General features: G+C 36.3%; 1 protein-coding gene across 1 annotated transcript; it reads left to right on the top strand.

The window, feature by feature from the left end:
- Positions 1 to 17,518: 17,518 nt before the first annotated feature.
- BCL2L1 (BCL2-like 1) lies at positions 17,519 to 18,009 on the top strand (the record flags this gene model as incomplete). Its single annotated transcript, XM_009581435.1, has 1 exon — positions 17,519 to 18,009. A coding segment is annotated over exon 1 (411 nt), but the record flags the coding sequence as incomplete, so codon positions are not given.
- Positions 18,010 to 18,014: the final 5 nt, after the last annotated feature.

Raw genomic sequence — 18,014 nt, 5'->3', positions numbered from 1 at the left:
ATTTATATTTCATAACTTCTTATCCACTTATAAAACAATGGAGAACACTCAGGCTTATCACTTGTGTATTGAAACATGTACTTTCTTATTCTGTTGCTGTCTAAAAAATCAGAAAATCAAAAAATCAGCACAACAAAGTCTCTAGTGAATCAAAATCTGAATATCATAGATAAATTGTTCTCTGTACAAACAGAAAAAAAGTCAAAAGGGAATTATGAAATCCCAAAATCTTAAGGGTAATGTAGATGGTCAGTGCAAATGACTAAGATGAAATTATGGACTTTTCCAGATCAACAGAAAACCTTTCTCATTTCACCAGACACAGGGTCTTTCCCAAAATTTTTGTTGTGTTTCTATAAAAAAACCTGAATGTTTTCTGTAAGACATGCATATTGCCATATAGCATTCTGAACTTCTTGAACATTTTTTGGAACATTTATATTACTTTCTTTTGACATATTGGCTGTTGTAACTGAACGTAGCCCACCCACCAGTACCACCCAGACAAATGAGACGTGACTACATCTGCCCAGCTTGAACTGACTAGGCTGACACAGTATGATCTGGATAACAAAGACAACATTTTTTTCATAACACACTTGCACAGCAACCTAGAGAGTGACAGAAACTGGAGATGTAACCATTAGTTGGTCCCTACCAAGTCAAAGAGATTGGCAGAGGGTTATGAGAATAGCAAAGCCATTGCTGGTTTATGCTGATAAATAGTTAAAACAGTAGCCCCCATCGGGGAGAGTGTGACACAATACACAGTATTCAGTGCAGAAGTTGTGCAGAAGTTGAAACCCAAGGAGAGGGACTTCTACCATGCAGGAGCTGAGCTTTGGCCATGGATCGGTTGGAGTGAATGTCTTGTTCCATTGGGTCATTGGCTTTGAACTGGTTTCAGCTGGACAGATGGGACTGGAGATGCTATTTGTAGGATGGGTATAACAGGTGGATAGCAATCACTGTCCTGCAAACACAACAGTGATTGCTATATACCTGCTATACTCCTCTTACCAAGCAAATAAACTAGATTGTATGTCCCTGAATGGTGTGGTCTAGCAGCTCTAGCAGCTACAGCAGCTACCTTACCCAGTCTTCCCATGACAAATTCTCATAAACTGTGTTAAAACCTGACCTGAGTCATTCAACAACAGGCTGTTCAAATAGAAACCGTACAGATTTTGAGAAATGACTAAAAATGTGTTGCTAACTTGTAAATCTACTGCCTCTCCCCAATGAAAGAACATATTGGATACAGTATTTCTAGAAAGCATCTGGTAACTATATGTGTTAGGAAAACATTAAAGAAAATCTGAAACTTTAGAAAAATTAATAGAAATCCTAAGAATCTGAAGAATGAAAGTACATGAGCTGTGAGGTGTCCTAAAACAGGCTCAACTCTTGATCCTGAGCTCTTCAAAGTCAGTGGAGAATCACTTCCAGACAACTAAATAAATAATTAAATAAGTAAGTAGTGGACAAAGTGTGTTTGTATTTGGAAAGTAGATGAGTGTACAAAAACATGTGACAAAATCAGGAGGAAAAATATGTTCTTCTGTTAATTTTCCACTAATTGGAAGTAGGAATTTCATGATAAGGAGAAAAAATGTGCACTTTCTAAGAATTTTTAAATGAAAAGCCCTCTAGTTTTAATGATTTTCATCAAAATGTAGATTTTAAATAAATTATACTCAAACTGTATGTGGCTTTGTTTTTATTCTGTTTTTACTAAAGCCCGTTTTTTAAGATAGGAAACAAATTATATAAAAAATTACAGGCAGATGTGAAAAATTTAGAATCCTATTTCTTTAACAGACATTTATTTCTTGATACTATTATATATGGTATTTAGGAAAACTTGATTTCTTCCATCCTTTAACTGACAAAAGACCTGGTATTTAAAAATATTTATAAGTGCATTCACTGAGAATGTGTATGGCTTTAAAAAAATTAGATGCAGTTTATGTGTAGAATTTGGTGTTGACAAAGAATAAGCTAGCTCCTTAAAAAAGAAGGGATTACTAAAATGGCCTTTTTGAGAAAAAGTGTGGTGGGTCTGCCCGCTGTATGCTAATATCATACAAAGAAATTATATACTTACAGAGCCTTTGACTCCTTTTGGTCAATAAAAAACATTCAGAATTTAGAAATGATGTGTCTCCTGCAGGCAAGAAATCATCAACTTGACTTCATCTCTGTGAGGTCAGTTATATCCTGAGCCTCCCAGAAAAATCTCATAAGCCTACATAGCTTCCTATGACATAATTCCCCATCACTGCCCTGTTCCAATGTATAGGTCTGCTCTAGAAATGCATAACACAGAGCTCACAGCTCAGTCTTTGCATCTAGGAATGAGCAAGTCCGTTCATTATATCTTTTGCTGTATAACTTAAGTCAAGAAAGGTGTATGTCGTTGGCATAGTCATGTTTAGACTGCAAACAAGGAGCTAGAATGTGTATCCCCAAAAAGCCCCCCAAGAAAGGATACTTTGGGTCAAACTCAACTTAAAAATAAGCATCTGAAACTCAAAAGGAAGAAAAAAGTAACAAGCTTCAAAAGTTGCACAGTTATAGCTGCATTACACTTGAAAATATCTATCTTTATAATTTTTAGAGCTCATTATGTAGAGGGATTAAGAAGCAAAAATATTTTCAGTTGGTAATAAAGATGATTACTGTGTACTATGTTACAGATTTTAAGAACAAGAAAGAGTGCACAGAATAGGTATAATCTATTAAAATAACACATATTTAATCTGCTTTTTTGAATTCTGTCATGTACATAGTAGCTGCATGTTATTATCTGTGTAATTCAGAAAGAACTCTGAGCTTGTAGGGTCTGAAAACTGAACTCTCACAGGTTAGCAGGATCCAGCTAGGTCAAGATTCCTGGAGAATGGGTGAAACTGTGAATTGGACGAACTATTTGACACAAAGTACTTCCATCCTTGCAGTTAGCATCAATGATATCACAATTGTAATGTACTCCATTTACTCTTATTGATTTCAACAACTTCTCTGTCCTTGTGTGAGTATCTTTAATATCAGAGAGACAAAGGATGAATATGAGCTTTTAAATAAAAATGAAATATAATAAAGGAGGGAATATAAACTACTGGACGAATTCATTAACTTCAGAATGCATAACAATGTAATGATATATTTATAAAGAAAATTCATGTTCAAAATAAGAATGAACCATCTTTTCATGTGATTATTGGGTAGTTAAACTGTCTGTATGTATTACTTCAACAACAACAATACATGAATCTGCTTGGACTTAATTTCTGTGGAAGATGGATGTAAATGGAGGGCTCTCAGACAATAAGAGCACTGGCAACTCAAGCAGGGATTACAGATGGCCAAAAGATGGATCAGCATTTTCTCAAGCTGCCTACATTAAAATCAAGAAAAAGAAGTATTCCAGTCCTGTACATAGTGAAGTACCAAAATCCAAATACCTTTCCTGTGCGGACTTAGCGCAAGAATACAGAGTAGTCAGAGGGAAGTTCTATCTGTCAGGAAAAAGCAGACAAGGAGAAATTTCCCCGGACAATTGAATTATTTTCTTAATTTTTTTGTCCTAACTTCTTCATGCCTTGTGCAGATTATCTATGGAGTTTAAGTCTTAGCCATCTTTGATGGACTTCATCTTTACATCACCTGCCTTGTGTATCTCCTTCCATTCTTTGGTCCTTTCAAATTCCTTCATTCATTTTATCTCTTCCTAAATAACCTCTCTATTAAACCCATGTGTAGTAATAAATTTTGTGGTTGTTTTTCCAGAGGCTACTAGAACATAAACCTGTGGTCACCATGGGATTGGGGCTTTTCATCTGGGCTTTTCCAGGAAGTGTGCATCTTTATGTAATCTAATGTAGAGGATGAATTCCAGAAAGAAGAGATTTGAAGTAGTTTTGATACAAATTATAAAAACATTACATTGTCTCAATAGGGCTTATACAGAAATCTCTGAAACTGAGTGAATTCTGTAAAGCTTGTAGAAACAAACTGTGAGCTGTGGTGTTCTTATCCATTAGGTACAATTTTACGACAACTCACTCTTATGTGATAAGTGAGTCAAATGTAGAACACATTTCCAGATTTTAGGTAATTGTCAGTTTGAAAAACAGCCAAAAAAGAGCTTATTCACACTGTTCTATATCTGATGGTGCTGCACAGTTCTATTCTTTCTCCTGATGACTGAAAAAGCTAATTTGTATATGTTGTTATTAATAAATTTTACAAATACGTTCTCTCTTCTGCAGACTTATAAGGAAGTATTCCAGTCCTGTACATAGTGAAGTACCAAAATCCAAATACCTTTCCTGTGTGGACTGGCAAATAAGAGTGTTATATTCAAAGAAGTAGTACAATTTAAATGATCATAGACTTATTTCAAGACTCTGGACTCTATAGTTTCAACACAGGTAACAAAAACAATTTTTATTTTTTTCTGTTCTGATGCTCAAATAATATGCAGTACCGTGCTTTATCTGTGCACCAGCTCTACATTTGCAGAAGTTTAAATACTTATGTATATTTACATATACAGAACAGAATCTGAACTCGACCATTAGGCTTGGCAGGCACAGAGATTTAAAAACAAGAGTGTTCTAATTATGAAAGTTTGGATATAGTTTTCAGGGTTGAATATTCAAGAAGACTTGGGTAAGTAGCCCCTATAACAGCAAGATTAGTAACACATATATATGCACTAAAGACCCATAAAATATATTAAATTGTTTGCCATCTGTAGTACTTCATATTAGTATATCATATTTATTGATAGTGCTTCTCTGACCACATTAATCAGTTCTTTATACTTTCACTTATCTTGCATATATTTCTCTCTAGATAGATAGATAGATAGAGATACTATACACTTCAAAACATTCTAAAATTGTAATTAGAAAGCAGCATTATGACAATAAAACATGGAAAGAGAGTTGAAACAATAAGCTGCTACTTTTGAACTGTTTACAGAGGACAGTATACAAAACAGTAATAAAGGGGACATTTACATGTTCACTGTTTATTTGTGTGTATATATGTGGAAAAAAATGTACATATGTTTGGATTTGTATAGTGAAATGCATGCATAGTGCAGATAATATAATACAATACCTATTTTAATGCTATAAAAAGAATAGCATTACAGCTTTTGTGGAAAGAGTTGTTAAGGCATTTTAAGTAAAACTGAAAGCTAACTTCACCAAGCTATTTATAGAAAGAATGTTCTGTCCTGTGGGTTCTGTGTCAAGAAGTAGAAGCAATCTCAATTGAATTTTCTATTGCTTTCATTCCTGTTGCCTTGACATCCTGTATTAGCTGTTTGTGGTATTATATATGCCCCAATGATAGATGAAGGGGCATTCTGGGATGATTATTTCCTTTAACTGGGAAAAAAAAAAAAAAAAAAAAAAAGGAAAGAAAAAAACCAGAAGAGCCCATTTTCTTTTATTTCTAATAAAAAGGAAAACTGGTAAAGGAGCCCCAGCTCTGTTCTTACTTCATGTCACTAGAATCTTTAAGGACAGCTCTTTAAGGAAGGGAGAAAGGGAGGAAAGAAAGAAAGGAAGGAGGAAAGGGGGAGGGAGGGAACAAGGAAAAGGGGAGCGAGAAATGTTTTTTTTTAATTTTCCATTACTAATTAATTTTCCATTACTAATTAATAAATAGGATTAAATCAAATTCAAATGAAAATAATTTTGTTTTATGGAAAGAAGATAAAAGGCAATTACAAAGACTACTAATCAGCTTTTTGTACGTAATTCCTTCCCCATTATGCTAACAAAATGACCTTTTTTTTAAAGGGACAATAAATATTCCAATGCATTATAAAAATAAATACTGATAAACGGAATGTTCAAAGATAATCAGATAGGCTCTAAGAATATCAATCAGAATAACTAGTTAAATGCTAAAGGAAAAATGTTTTTTGTGTTAACTGTCATGAACTAAAACTTGTTAGGAGAGGTCAGGACTATACAGCTATATCTACACCACATCTTACTAGCTTCATGAAGACTATCTGGATAGCTATTTGCTAGTGACTGCAAAAGTGGCAAAATCCTGTCCACAGGTAGTAGAGAATTTCAGTATAGAGTTTTTTCAAAGATCTCTCTATTCCTTGGAAGTATGAATGCCACCTCCACAACTTAATCATCATATTCCTATGTAAGTCCCTTTTTTTGGAATTTCAACAAGAAAACCTCAATGAACTTAGCTGAAAGATGAGCAGCATGGTTATGCAACTTCCTTTCTTTCTCAGGTCCTGAACTTCTATTCAAAAATAGAATGATCTGTGTGACTTACCTATGGTACCCTATATCAGTCCAAGTATTCAGCATCTTGTTGCATCTAAACAAGTTGTAGCAATTTTGGTGATTCAATCTTTCTTGCAACTCACACTACAGTGATCAGTACTGATGTGAGTAAAATATTAGACTATTAAGTCAAGACAGAATCCCAAATGACTATAAAAATACAAAATAAAACATACTTCACCCAAATACTGTAGTGACTTTTTAAAATAATCTCATCTGGTTTTCTCAAAGACAAGTAGCATCCCTAAAATTCTCAAGTTTAGAGAATATGTTTTTTATACCTTTATAAGGTGTTTTGATTTTGAAAGAATGACAGCAATGCAATTTGGGATAAGTATTAAGTACTACTTCACGTATTTTTTCTTCTATGAAGATTTGCTTCTTCCCTACATTGGCAGTTCCTAATAATCATTACTTGCACTCAAGTAGATGAAAACATTAGAATAGACACTGACCTTAATCATAAAAATGAACTAGTGTCAGCTCTAAAAAATAACCTTGAGTATTTAAACAAATTTAAATGGACTGTAGGGAATCAATTCAGCTGCCTAAATATTGGCATCTAATACAATTTAGGATAATCTAGCTATCTTGATTACCACCTGCCAATTCAGAAAGGTTCAGGTCTACTGTAGGTCTTGTGCGATATCTGTCATATAACAAAGGGCATGACAATAAAACTGGGCACCTGTGTTTAGGCAAATAAACCCTAGATTTTTGAAAAGTCCACACTTCCTTAGGCACTTGGAATGGGATTTAATCTCTCAGTTTATGTTAGCTCACTAGTCTAAGCTAGACTACTTCTCCATTCTACTCAGTAGAAAGAAGTACTTCCAGACAATCACTGAGAGAGGTACATCCCTAAGAGAGGTGCAATGAATTGCTCTCTAGAGATGCCAGAATCTCTCCATTGATTATAGGGGTAACCCAAACAGCTGGCTTAGAATATGTGTATGATTCAACTCACTCCTAATTTTAGGTGTCTGCATGCACATTTGGCATTTCAGTTCTCATTTAGTCACTGGATTTCCAGTCATCAGGGCTTCATTCTGTTGTCCAACTTTACACACCTACTGTGTAAAGAGGTCTCTCGGATGTGCTGTGGCATTTATTTCAGTCCTTTGCAAAAGCTTTTATTAGCCAGGACATTTCACATGGACGATGTGAAATTTCACCTGTGGACGATGAATTGAGTCTAGTTGAGTCTTTGGAGACTACAAAGCTATTCAGATACTGTAAATCTGTAATTTATTTGCCTAAATCTACTCCCTTCTTAGAAGTTCTATAGTATCTGAGACATCCTCATGGGACAGATAAGACACAGGACAGATAAGAGACATACATCCTTCTGAAGTGGCAGTGGGAGGCCACACAGGATATGATAGGGCATCTCAAATTGCACTAGACATTTATCTTTAGGCACATCCTATCCTATACAACTGACTTTTGGTTGACTAAAGTTAGCTGAGAAGCTTTTCATTATTACAGTTATGTGTTCAGTGTATGGATAGAATTGTCTTGGTGAGAATGACTGTAATACACGAACTAAGCTGAACAACCCAGGTGACCGCAGCCCCTCATAAGTCTTGCCCTTGAGACCTTTCACCATCTTGGTTGTCCTCCTCTGGACACACTCCGATAGTTTGATGTCCTTCTTGTATTGAGGCACCCAAAACTGCACACAGTACTCGAGGTGGGGCCGCACCAGTGCAGTGTAGAGTGGGACAATCACCTCCCTTGACTGGCTAGCTATGGTGTCTTGATGCACCCCAGGATATGGTTGGCCCTTTTGGCTGCCAGGGCACACTGTTGAGTCATAGTCAATAGTCAACTTGCCATTAACCCAAACCCCCATATCTCTTTCTGCAGGGCTGCTCTCCAGCCTCTTGTCCCCCAGTTTGTATGTATAACCAGTATTAACCCAACTTTGAATCCATGACCAAGAATTTTTGGTGAAAATTCTAGTTGCCCTTGGACAAAACCATCAATGGACCATTTGAACAGGTTAGCAATATTATCTACATAATGGAATCTTCTACTGGAAGGGTTCCCTGGTAGAATTTAGTTTGTTAATATAGATGATATCTGTTTCTTGTTGTCCAACACCCCTTGTGAAAAAGAAGCAACAAAACCAAATACTTCTTGGTACATACCTGTAGCTACCTTTTCTCCCAGACTCCAGCTTTATGCCTTTTGTAGATGGAGATACTGCCTTGACAGCACCATTAAAACTGTCAGTTCTTGAAAGTGGAAAATCATTTAGACATAATTCTCTGATTAATATTTTTTATTGGGAAGGATTTGGAATGCTGCTTATACTTTTTATTATTCAGAAACCTGATGTATTTGAAAGATTTGTTTAACACTCCACCTTCTGAAAAAGATTAATCTGAAAATCACACTTCATTAGTCAGAATTAAATTGTCAAACATATATTTTTAATAAATCTGCTAATATAACAAAATAACAGAAGTAAAATTTACTTTTGCAACTCCAGTCAGTCAACTAATTTATATTCCGAGTTATCATCTTCCATTACCAAACATGTCATATTAAATTACAATTAATTGCTCGTGTTTCTGCATGTTTATGTCCATGTTTATATATTGGGTGTAGGTGTTGAGGTGTTGGCAGTGGAGAGGCCTGCAGGGGTGGCCTCCGTGAGGAGAGGCCGGGTCTGCCCTGTGCTGGACACAGCTGGTTCCAGCTGGTTCCGACGGACCCACCCCAGGGCACGGTTGAGCCCAGCAGCCAAGATGGTGGTGCCTCGGGGAGAACGTATTTAAAATAGGCCAGAGGAGGAGGGGCTGGGAGGGGCAGGGAAAGTGAGAAGCAGCAGAGGGCTCCTCTCTGTGACAACATATTTAAGAAAGGGTAAAAAATGCTGTGCAGCAGCTGTGTAAGACAGTAGTAAGAAAAATGTGAGAGAAAGAAAATTGCAGACACCAAGGTCAGAGAAAAAGGAAAGGGAGGAGGTGATCCAGGTCCCAGAGCAGATATCCACACTGCAGTTCCCATGGCGGAGCAGGTATTTCTCTGCAGCCCCTGGAGAGGACCACACAGCCAGACTGCGGCCCATGGAAGACCTTATGCTGGAGCAGATGGATATTTCCTGAAGGACTGCAGCCCATGGAGAGGACCCACACTGCAGCATGGAAAAAGTGTGAGGAGGAAGGAGCAGCAAAGAGGAACTGTTACGGGCTGACCACAGCCCGCCATTCCCCGTGCCCCTGCACTGCTCAGCAGGGTGGGGATGAGCTTGAAGAGCTGGAAATGAAGGAGAGAAGTTGAGCCTGGAGTGAGGGGGAAGATGTTTTAATTTTTTTGTCTTTGTTTCTCACAACCCAAATCTATTTTAACTGGAAATAAATTACATTAATTTTCCCCAAATTAACTCTGTTTTGCCCATAACGGTAACTGGTAAACAATCTCTGTGTCTTTATCTCAACCCACAAGCTTTTTCATCCAATTGTCTCCCCCTGTATTGCTGAGGAGGGGGAGTAAAAGAGCATCTGGGTGGGAGTTTGGCCCCTAGCTGAGGTTAACAAAGACAATTTTGTCATGTGTCTTGTGAAAGCATTAAAAATAATGCTTCCAAATATCTCATTTCAGTGTTTCACACTAATTCAGAAAAGAACAGATTTACTGGCTGCCATCAATTCTACTTTGAACTTTTTTTTTTTCTTACAAGTTACCTCACCTATAATCAGTCTATTGTAAAAAAGCAACTTCCTGGATCAGAGAGATATGTTTCTGTGAAAAGAAAATAGATCACTACATGCTACATAAGAAAATACAAAACAAAACATTGAAATATATAATAATGCCAAAGGTCAATATAATATGAATGCTAACATTTTAGGTTCAGCAAAGTAAAGAACTGAGCACGAAGTAACTCAACTGTAGGTATATGGATAGAAATTTACAAATTCTAGAGGATGTAAATCTTAACGCACACATAAATCTCATTTAAGTTCAAGAATTTCTAAAGAGTCCAGAATTTCTTACTTAAGACCAGTGCTACTCTATTTAGTAATCCCGTTTATTTCAGAAAGATGTCAAGATTCAACTCAATGTGAACAAGCATATCAAATTCTTATTGATTATCAGGTAGTTTTACTAAGACAATTAAGTCCAATCTTAAAGGTCTCTTTCATTGCAGAGTTGGTTATATGATTGTCATTGCTTTCAATAATGATATTCTTACAAATAAGCATCCACATTCATAAGTGTAAAATTTACTCATATGGATATATTGAAGTATCTGTCTTTAAACGTCTACAGTAGGATTCAACTCATTTAGCTTTAGATATTTATCAGCTAACCACTCCAGGCTTCTTTTTATACTCAAGGGAGAGAAATAATCACTTTTAGGGAATAATTCACACTATCTATTTTAGACATTTATTTTATGAGAGGAGAAATGTTTTCTGCTCTCCATTGCTCTCTATTGACTATAAGCGAGTCTACGCTGAAAATGCAGATGTAGAGGTCTACTTTATATTTTCCTATAGTCAGCTATATTCCAACTGATGAATCCCATCCTAGTAAGCATTTTAGGATAAGTTTTTCTGTGTAATGCATTGATGATATAAACAAACATTGGAAGGTCCAAAAATAGTACAATATTTTTCATTAAATATCTGGTTAATTTCTGAATTACATTCATCTCATGAAAAAGAGAAGTTACTTTTACAGGATTTCAGTCAATCTTGCCAAGCGAAATGTAGATTATGAAAACATTCAGTTTGGATATATATCTAAAACTGAATGGGTTTATATAAATACTGTCACTCATATCACATATTATCTAAACTTTTTTGAGAATATTACTTTTACTGAGCCTAAGAAAAAAATTGTGAAACAATACAATATATGCATTGTGAAAATAATATATTAAATAATCCCATTTACAGAGTTGTGCAAATAATCAAAAGGGCACTGGCTTCCAAACGTTTTGAGTATATGTCCTGGTTTCAGCTGGGATGGAGTATATATAAACAAGTTCAGATTGTTTAAGATTTAGAATTTGCCAAGATCCAAGCCATGTGAAAAACAATGACATACGATTCAGATAAACCAAGCAAAATGGTACCAAACTACAGGGAGGGAGGGGGACACCCCAAAAAAACCACTACCAAAAACCCTCTAAAACCCCAACCAACCAACCAAACAAGCCAACCTGAAAAACCAAGCACATTTTAGCATCCCTAAAAGCATTGCAAGATACTTCAGTAAATGGTAGATATAGAGGTTAAAGCTTTTTCCAAATCAGAGTATTTTCCTGAGCTTGGAATGCATTATGTTATGAAGCCGTATAGTATGGCATTTGCTACAGTTTGACAGGATTAGTTAATAGAAATGTTCATGCTGAATTAGTGGATTAAGGACATTTTCTTTCTTGATACTAAATGCAAACTTAATTCAGTCTAATGATGGTCAAAGGCAGCTTCCTGATGTTTTCCTTTCTTTGAGTGAAATGTCTTCATGATGTTCATAACTTAAATGCTTTCAGATAAGGCTACCTGTACTGCATTGCAATAAAAATTACTAGAAGTTACATTGTTTTGAAGAACAAACTATAGCAGGAAACGGAATTCTGTGAGATTGCTCATAAGAATTTTTACTTGTGTGAATGACCAGCTTAGTGGAAAAATATCTTTGTAAGACAATTCATCATTGCAGAGTCTTCCTGGCAAACTCACTACTGCGTGAGAGATATGAGAGAAAGAACTGTCAAAATTTAAACCTTAGACAAATATATTAAAAAATGAGTAAGATCTCCATTGGTAGTATATTACAATGTGCTTCTTGCACTTGTTAGATTTTAAATAAAATATCTAAATGAATTTCCTGTATCCTAAAAATAGCCTCACTATTTTGGGCATGACTTTTTGGCAAGTGTGCTAAAGTATTAGGGGAAAGATTGCTGACTGTTGTGTTCTGTATGGTGTATATGATAAATAATTCTACAAAAAAGCAGACCATAGAATTCATTGTGAAGAATGCATTCCTGATTTAAAATTTGCTATTGTTTTCTGCAACAGTTATAATTTAACAAATAAATTGTATTTTAAATCTACTTCAGGAAATGAACAGTCACATTGGTAGCGGAGTACAGAAAAGCAGCCAGTTAGTACATACTATGTGGTTCAACAGAGAGGAAAAGCAACTCCTGAAATAATTTTCTGGAAATGGTTTGATAGCCTTACATGTCAAACCATTTTGTTAGTCTAACCTAAGTTCCTATACAACATAGGTCAAAAAGTTTTGATCATTCATTCCTGCAATAAAGAAATTGTTTTTCTTGGGTAGATTGACATTCTTTGTCATAATAATTAACTGGCCCCACTACAAAAATGAGTAATTTGATTTAATGCTGAACTATCTATGATAGAAGACAGCTATTCCTCTATACTTCAAAAATTTTGTTTGTAAGTCTTCCCAATTAAAATGGTTCTGTCAAGTCAATTCCCAAATTCCTCTGTTCCCTTCTCTTGTCTTTCAAATCTCCAGGTTCTCACTGGCTTCCAAACATGTGACAGATTCATGATCTTGTTTTTACCTCCATGTCCTAGTGTAATTTTAACTTCACCTACTTTTTTGGAAGCAGGGGCAGGGGGGAGGGGAAGTATTTTTTTCCTAGTACCTCATAGTACTTATTGCACTCTTTACCTGAGAGTTATGTTGCACAATTAGACCTGGATGTGTTTTCCTGTTCTCAGTTGAAAGTGTATAATTACGTATCTACAAAAGATGCAGGGAAGGTGGTAAACATAATTCATTACAGGAAGTCCCTTCAATGTGGATGACTGGGGAACAACGATACAGGGATTTGCCATGGCACACTGCAAAAGGTAATCTAGTTCTCAGTGTTCCCTTAGGTTAGTTTTTTCTAGCATTTCCTATAGTGTTATTGTCTTCAACTGCTACAAAATTTTTGTCTTTCAAGTCCTTCAAGATATACATCTCAGAAAAGTCTTCCTCTTTTTTTTTTTTTTTTTAATTACTAAGCCTCTGTGCTCTTCCAAATGTCTCTAATCAAGCAATTTTAACCGAAGGACCGTTCTTCCAGAATGCTATCCAATGTCATTCCTTTTAAGCAGATTGCCTTACTACTATTAAAATTAATAAAATAATGAAAGATGATGCACCTACAGCTACACATTTGATGAAGTCCTTTCTAGTTCTGCTAATACAATGTATTTAACAAGCACTGCATTCATTAAAATGGAAAGAAACGTACACACATTTTTTCCTGTCTTCCTGATTATTTTGTAATGTTACAGGAAATATTCAGCTGGTATCAGCTTTGGAAATCTAAGCACATTAATGAGACATTAATGGCATTGCAATAACTTGGAGCAGGTGCACCATTAAAATCAATAACTGAAATTATTTATGGACCTCTGGATAGGAATGTATGGGTAATTTTAATAATACTGTCACATTTGATACACTGAATATGTAAAATGTCCGGCACTGGTTGTCTAAGAAAGGTGTTAAAAGGTAGAGAGGGGAACAAAGTGTTTACTAGATATCTCAGACACTTTCAAAACTTCAGAGCTCTCCTTTTCAAAGTAAAGATACATGGACTTATATTTAGACCCATGGATATGTCTACACAGTTAAACAAGCTTGAGCATTCGTCCCCTAATCATTTACATTGATTGAACATTAATTTACTTCCTGATTTCTTGGCTAACAACCCCTTCCCAAAATAACTCTTTTAAGGCAAAGCCTGAATACATTTGTGGGGAGTCCATGGGCTGCCCTCAAAAGAGGAGGAAAATGAACTACCTTCATCCTCCTCTGTCCTCCAACACTACTTAAGCTTTGCCTAAGTAGCTCTTTAAGTTCTCCTTCTGCATGATCACGTCACACCCCATGGCATACAGCAACATGCACACTGGATTTTGAACTAAAAAAATGATCACTCTGGTGGTCTTCCACACAACCCTCACATTTTCTTTTGCATAATTTGAGCTGAAAATCACACTCAAACAAAATGGCAATGTGTTCTGCCAGTAGGGTACCACTTGGCACCATGAGGAGACCCAGAATCAAGTGCTAGTGCTATGTGGTTTTGGAACTAGCCAACTACTTCTAATAAAAGCTAGCCCCTAAGCAGAGAGGAAGCAAGCCAGATGGTGTCACCTTGCCTTGGAAGCATTTAGCCTGGTAGATACAGCATCACCATTGCTAGTTACAGGCCAGAGGCTTTGCACCAACTGGGCTGAGGCTCGTCAGGCTGTGTCTGAACTCTTCTTGGCTTGCCTGGAGCTTTGTTTTAGCTTGTTTAGCCGTAACAGCAATTTTCTAATGACCAAGTAGTTATTATCTAATTTGTTTCACTTTACTTAGCTTTATATAATTGTGTGGCATAACCACAGTTTTTATATAGATAGTAGTAACAAGTTGGTAATCTGCACGGACAGAAGTATTCACTGTTAACATAAAAATGTAGTTTAGATGCAAATAGGTCTGGTATGATAGAAAGAACCTTGAAAGTGGGGGCCCAGGATGCAGGGTAGAGGAGTACTGGTATGGGACAATAATACAAAGGGCACAGGGTTATACTGGAGACCCCAGGACTGTAAACAACTCACCAAACAAAAAAAACCAAAAAACCCGAAACATACACTATATAGCAAATTCAGGACCAGAGGACCCTGAGGGGCAGTGAGAGGGTAAGCATAACACCAGAGGAAACGGTAGATACAAGAAAGTGTGTCTATAATAATTTAAACTTTATTATTATTAAACTTTTTATGAAATGTATTATTTTCTTTCTTTTTTTTCTTTCCTCTCTAATAATTAAACCTGGACAAATAATTTATTGATTAGACTGTTAAGATTTCAATTGAACTAAAACTGAATTCTTCATTTTATATGTAAGACATATTTCCTTTCACCCAAAACAAGGTTTTGAGTAGCCACTCCATGGACCTTTTCAATTTAGTTGCGTGTATGTCCCTATAATTGTTTGGAGTATTCAAAAGCAAGAGACTTCAAAAGCAAGAAGAGCAGCTGACGGAACTGGGGTTGTTTAGCCTGGAGAAGAGGAGGCTGAGGGGAGACCTTATCACTCTCTACAACTACCTGAAAGAAGCTTGTAGCGAGGTGGGGATTGGTCTCTTCTCCCAAGTAACTAGCGATAGGACGAGAGGAAATGGCCTCAAGTTGCGCCAAGGGAGGTTTAGACAGGACATTAGGAAAAATTTCTTTGCTGAAAGAGTGGTCAGGCCTTGGAACAGGCTGCCCAGGGAAGTGGTGGAGTCACCATCCCTGGAAGTATTTCAAAGATGTGTAGATGAGGCGCTTAGGGACATGGTTTAGTGGGCATGTTGGTGTTGAGTTGATGGTTGGACTCAATGATCTTAGAGGTCTTTTCCAACCTTACTGATTCTATGATTCTATGATTCTCTTCATTCCTTATTAAAAAAAAAAAAAACAAACAACTATAAATACAATGGGTATGTGTAAAACTTTTTTAAAGAATCCATCAAAATCTTGCATTATTTTAAGTTCCTTGAAGAGGCAATGTCCTATTACATATCCTCAGCTTTGTGTTACTAATAACCCACCCGCAAATAGAAGAGTTGTAAATATTTTTATGAAGCTTTTTTCCCAGAATAAAGCACAGTTTTGCTAAATTAAATGTTTTTCATACAAAAGAGAAAGATTTTTGTAACTATTTGGTATATGAGCATTACAATAATATTGATTCTGGCAACAGTAACCTTTGATTCCATTTTTTTGGGGAAAAAAACCCCACTCAAAACATACTTATTCAGATTTAACTTGTCTTATATATTTTATATAAATTCAATGCAATATTTAATATTTCCATTCAATGCTCTACAGTGAAATTTTCTGATATCAACTACATAACCATTAAAACACGTGGAAAGTAAACATTTTGACATTTTCCAATGTATTCACACAGTGATTTATTTAGATGTAAAGAACTTTTTTTCAATTTCAGTTCAGGAAAATTCAAAAAAGTCAGAACATCCCAGTGAATGAAATTATAATTGATCAGTTCTGCCAAAAAGTTGTAAATAACCCATAATGAAGTTATGAATTATATATTCATTGTAAACAGTGCATGAAAACATATATATTGTCATATTTTTATTTCTTTGCCTTTAGGTATGTTATATTTTAACAGAAAATTCAAGTGAAATTTCTTTTATTAAACATTTTTTTTTTTTTTAATGTGGTTGCCATGGTGAGTCGGAAATCCATGAGGATAATGTGTTCATAGAGCCAATGAAAATTCCTTAACAGTATGATTCAGTGTAGGAAAGTAGCTAACTGTTCTGATTCACTCCCTTTCTGTTTCTCTAGTTTAGTAAAATGCAACACACTAGTAATTTCATTATGTATTACTAACCTATAATAGAAATAGTTTAAATCTATGGAAGAGATTAAAAAAAAAAAGGCACATATGCACCTTATCACAGTAAAAATTATTACACATGATTTATATTTGAAGATTTAGGGGGTTTGAACATACAAGAAATTTATTTACTTTTAACACTTAACAAATATGAAATGCAGTAACAACTGAATAGCTGACCTTCCTGTCTTGCATCGAATATCCTGACTGTAGAGATACAGGTAAAATATTCTTATACAATGGGAATTTTCCAGCATAACCTCTCTTATTTACTGTGAATAATTCTTATCTGCTTTATGCTCAGTAACACGTGTCTTAATGAGTAGTACCCTCCACAGATTCCCTGGCTGTAAAATCAAGCTGTAAACATTCAAGATAATCATAGCCTTTTTTTTTAGCAGAGAGAATACATTTTTGTGGACTGTTTTGAAATACCAAAGTAGTAGGACCTATTTTATCCATGTAATCCAAATAATCCAGCACAAGGGAATAAGAAGGCATTTGTTACCTATGCTAGCCTTTTTTAAGAACACACTGTGCTGCAAATAAAAATCATAATCAGAAGAATTGCAGCACAGATTGGTTTCAGAAAAGCATGATGGCATCTTTTCTTTTCTGAATCATGAAGAAGGGAAGGATTTAGGTTTGGAAGCACTAGTCAAAGTCTTCGTTATTTACAAGTGAATATTTGGCAATAAACTGTTAAAGAAACCTGGCAATAACAGGTGGATAAATATTGTGGAGTGGCCAACCTTTTGGAAGCCATCTTTTGGAAGAAGAGTGGAGTCGGGACCTGTTAAGTGCTGATCTGCTTGTGCTTCGGACCATGGACTCATTGAGGGCGTCCCAGGTGTGAAAATGTCCAGCAGTAACCGGGAGTTAGTGATTGACTTTGTTTCCTACAAGCTCTCGCAGAAGGGATACAGCTGGAATCAGCTGGAGGAGGAGGATGAGAACAGGACTGACTTTGCAGCGGAGGAGGCCGAGATGGACGGCGTCCTCAGTGGGACCCCCTCCTGGCATCCACCCGCCAGCCACGTAGTGAACGGAGCTGCCGTGCACCGGAGCAGCCTCAAAGTCCATGAAATCGTTCAAGCAGCCGATGTGAGGCAGGCGCTGAGAGAGGCGGGGGATGAGTTTGAGTTGAGGTACCAGTGGGCTTTCAGCGACCTCACTTCCCAGCTCCACATCACCCCCGGCATGGCATATCAGAGTTTTGAGGAGGTAGTGAACGAACTCTTCCGTGATGGAGTGAACTGGGGTCGCATCGTGGC

This window comes from Fulmarus glacialis, unplaced genomic scaffold (assembly GCF_000690835.1).
Source record: "Fulmarus glacialis isolate BGI_N327 unplaced genomic scaffold, ASM69083v1 scaffold1257, whole genome shotgun sequence".
Classification (NCBI taxonomy): Eukaryota; Metazoa; Chordata; class Aves; order Procellariiformes; family Procellariidae; genus Fulmarus; species Fulmarus glacialis.
The sequence above is the reverse complement of the archived record's forward strand: the minus strand, read 5'-3'. Positions and strand labels throughout refer to the sequence as shown.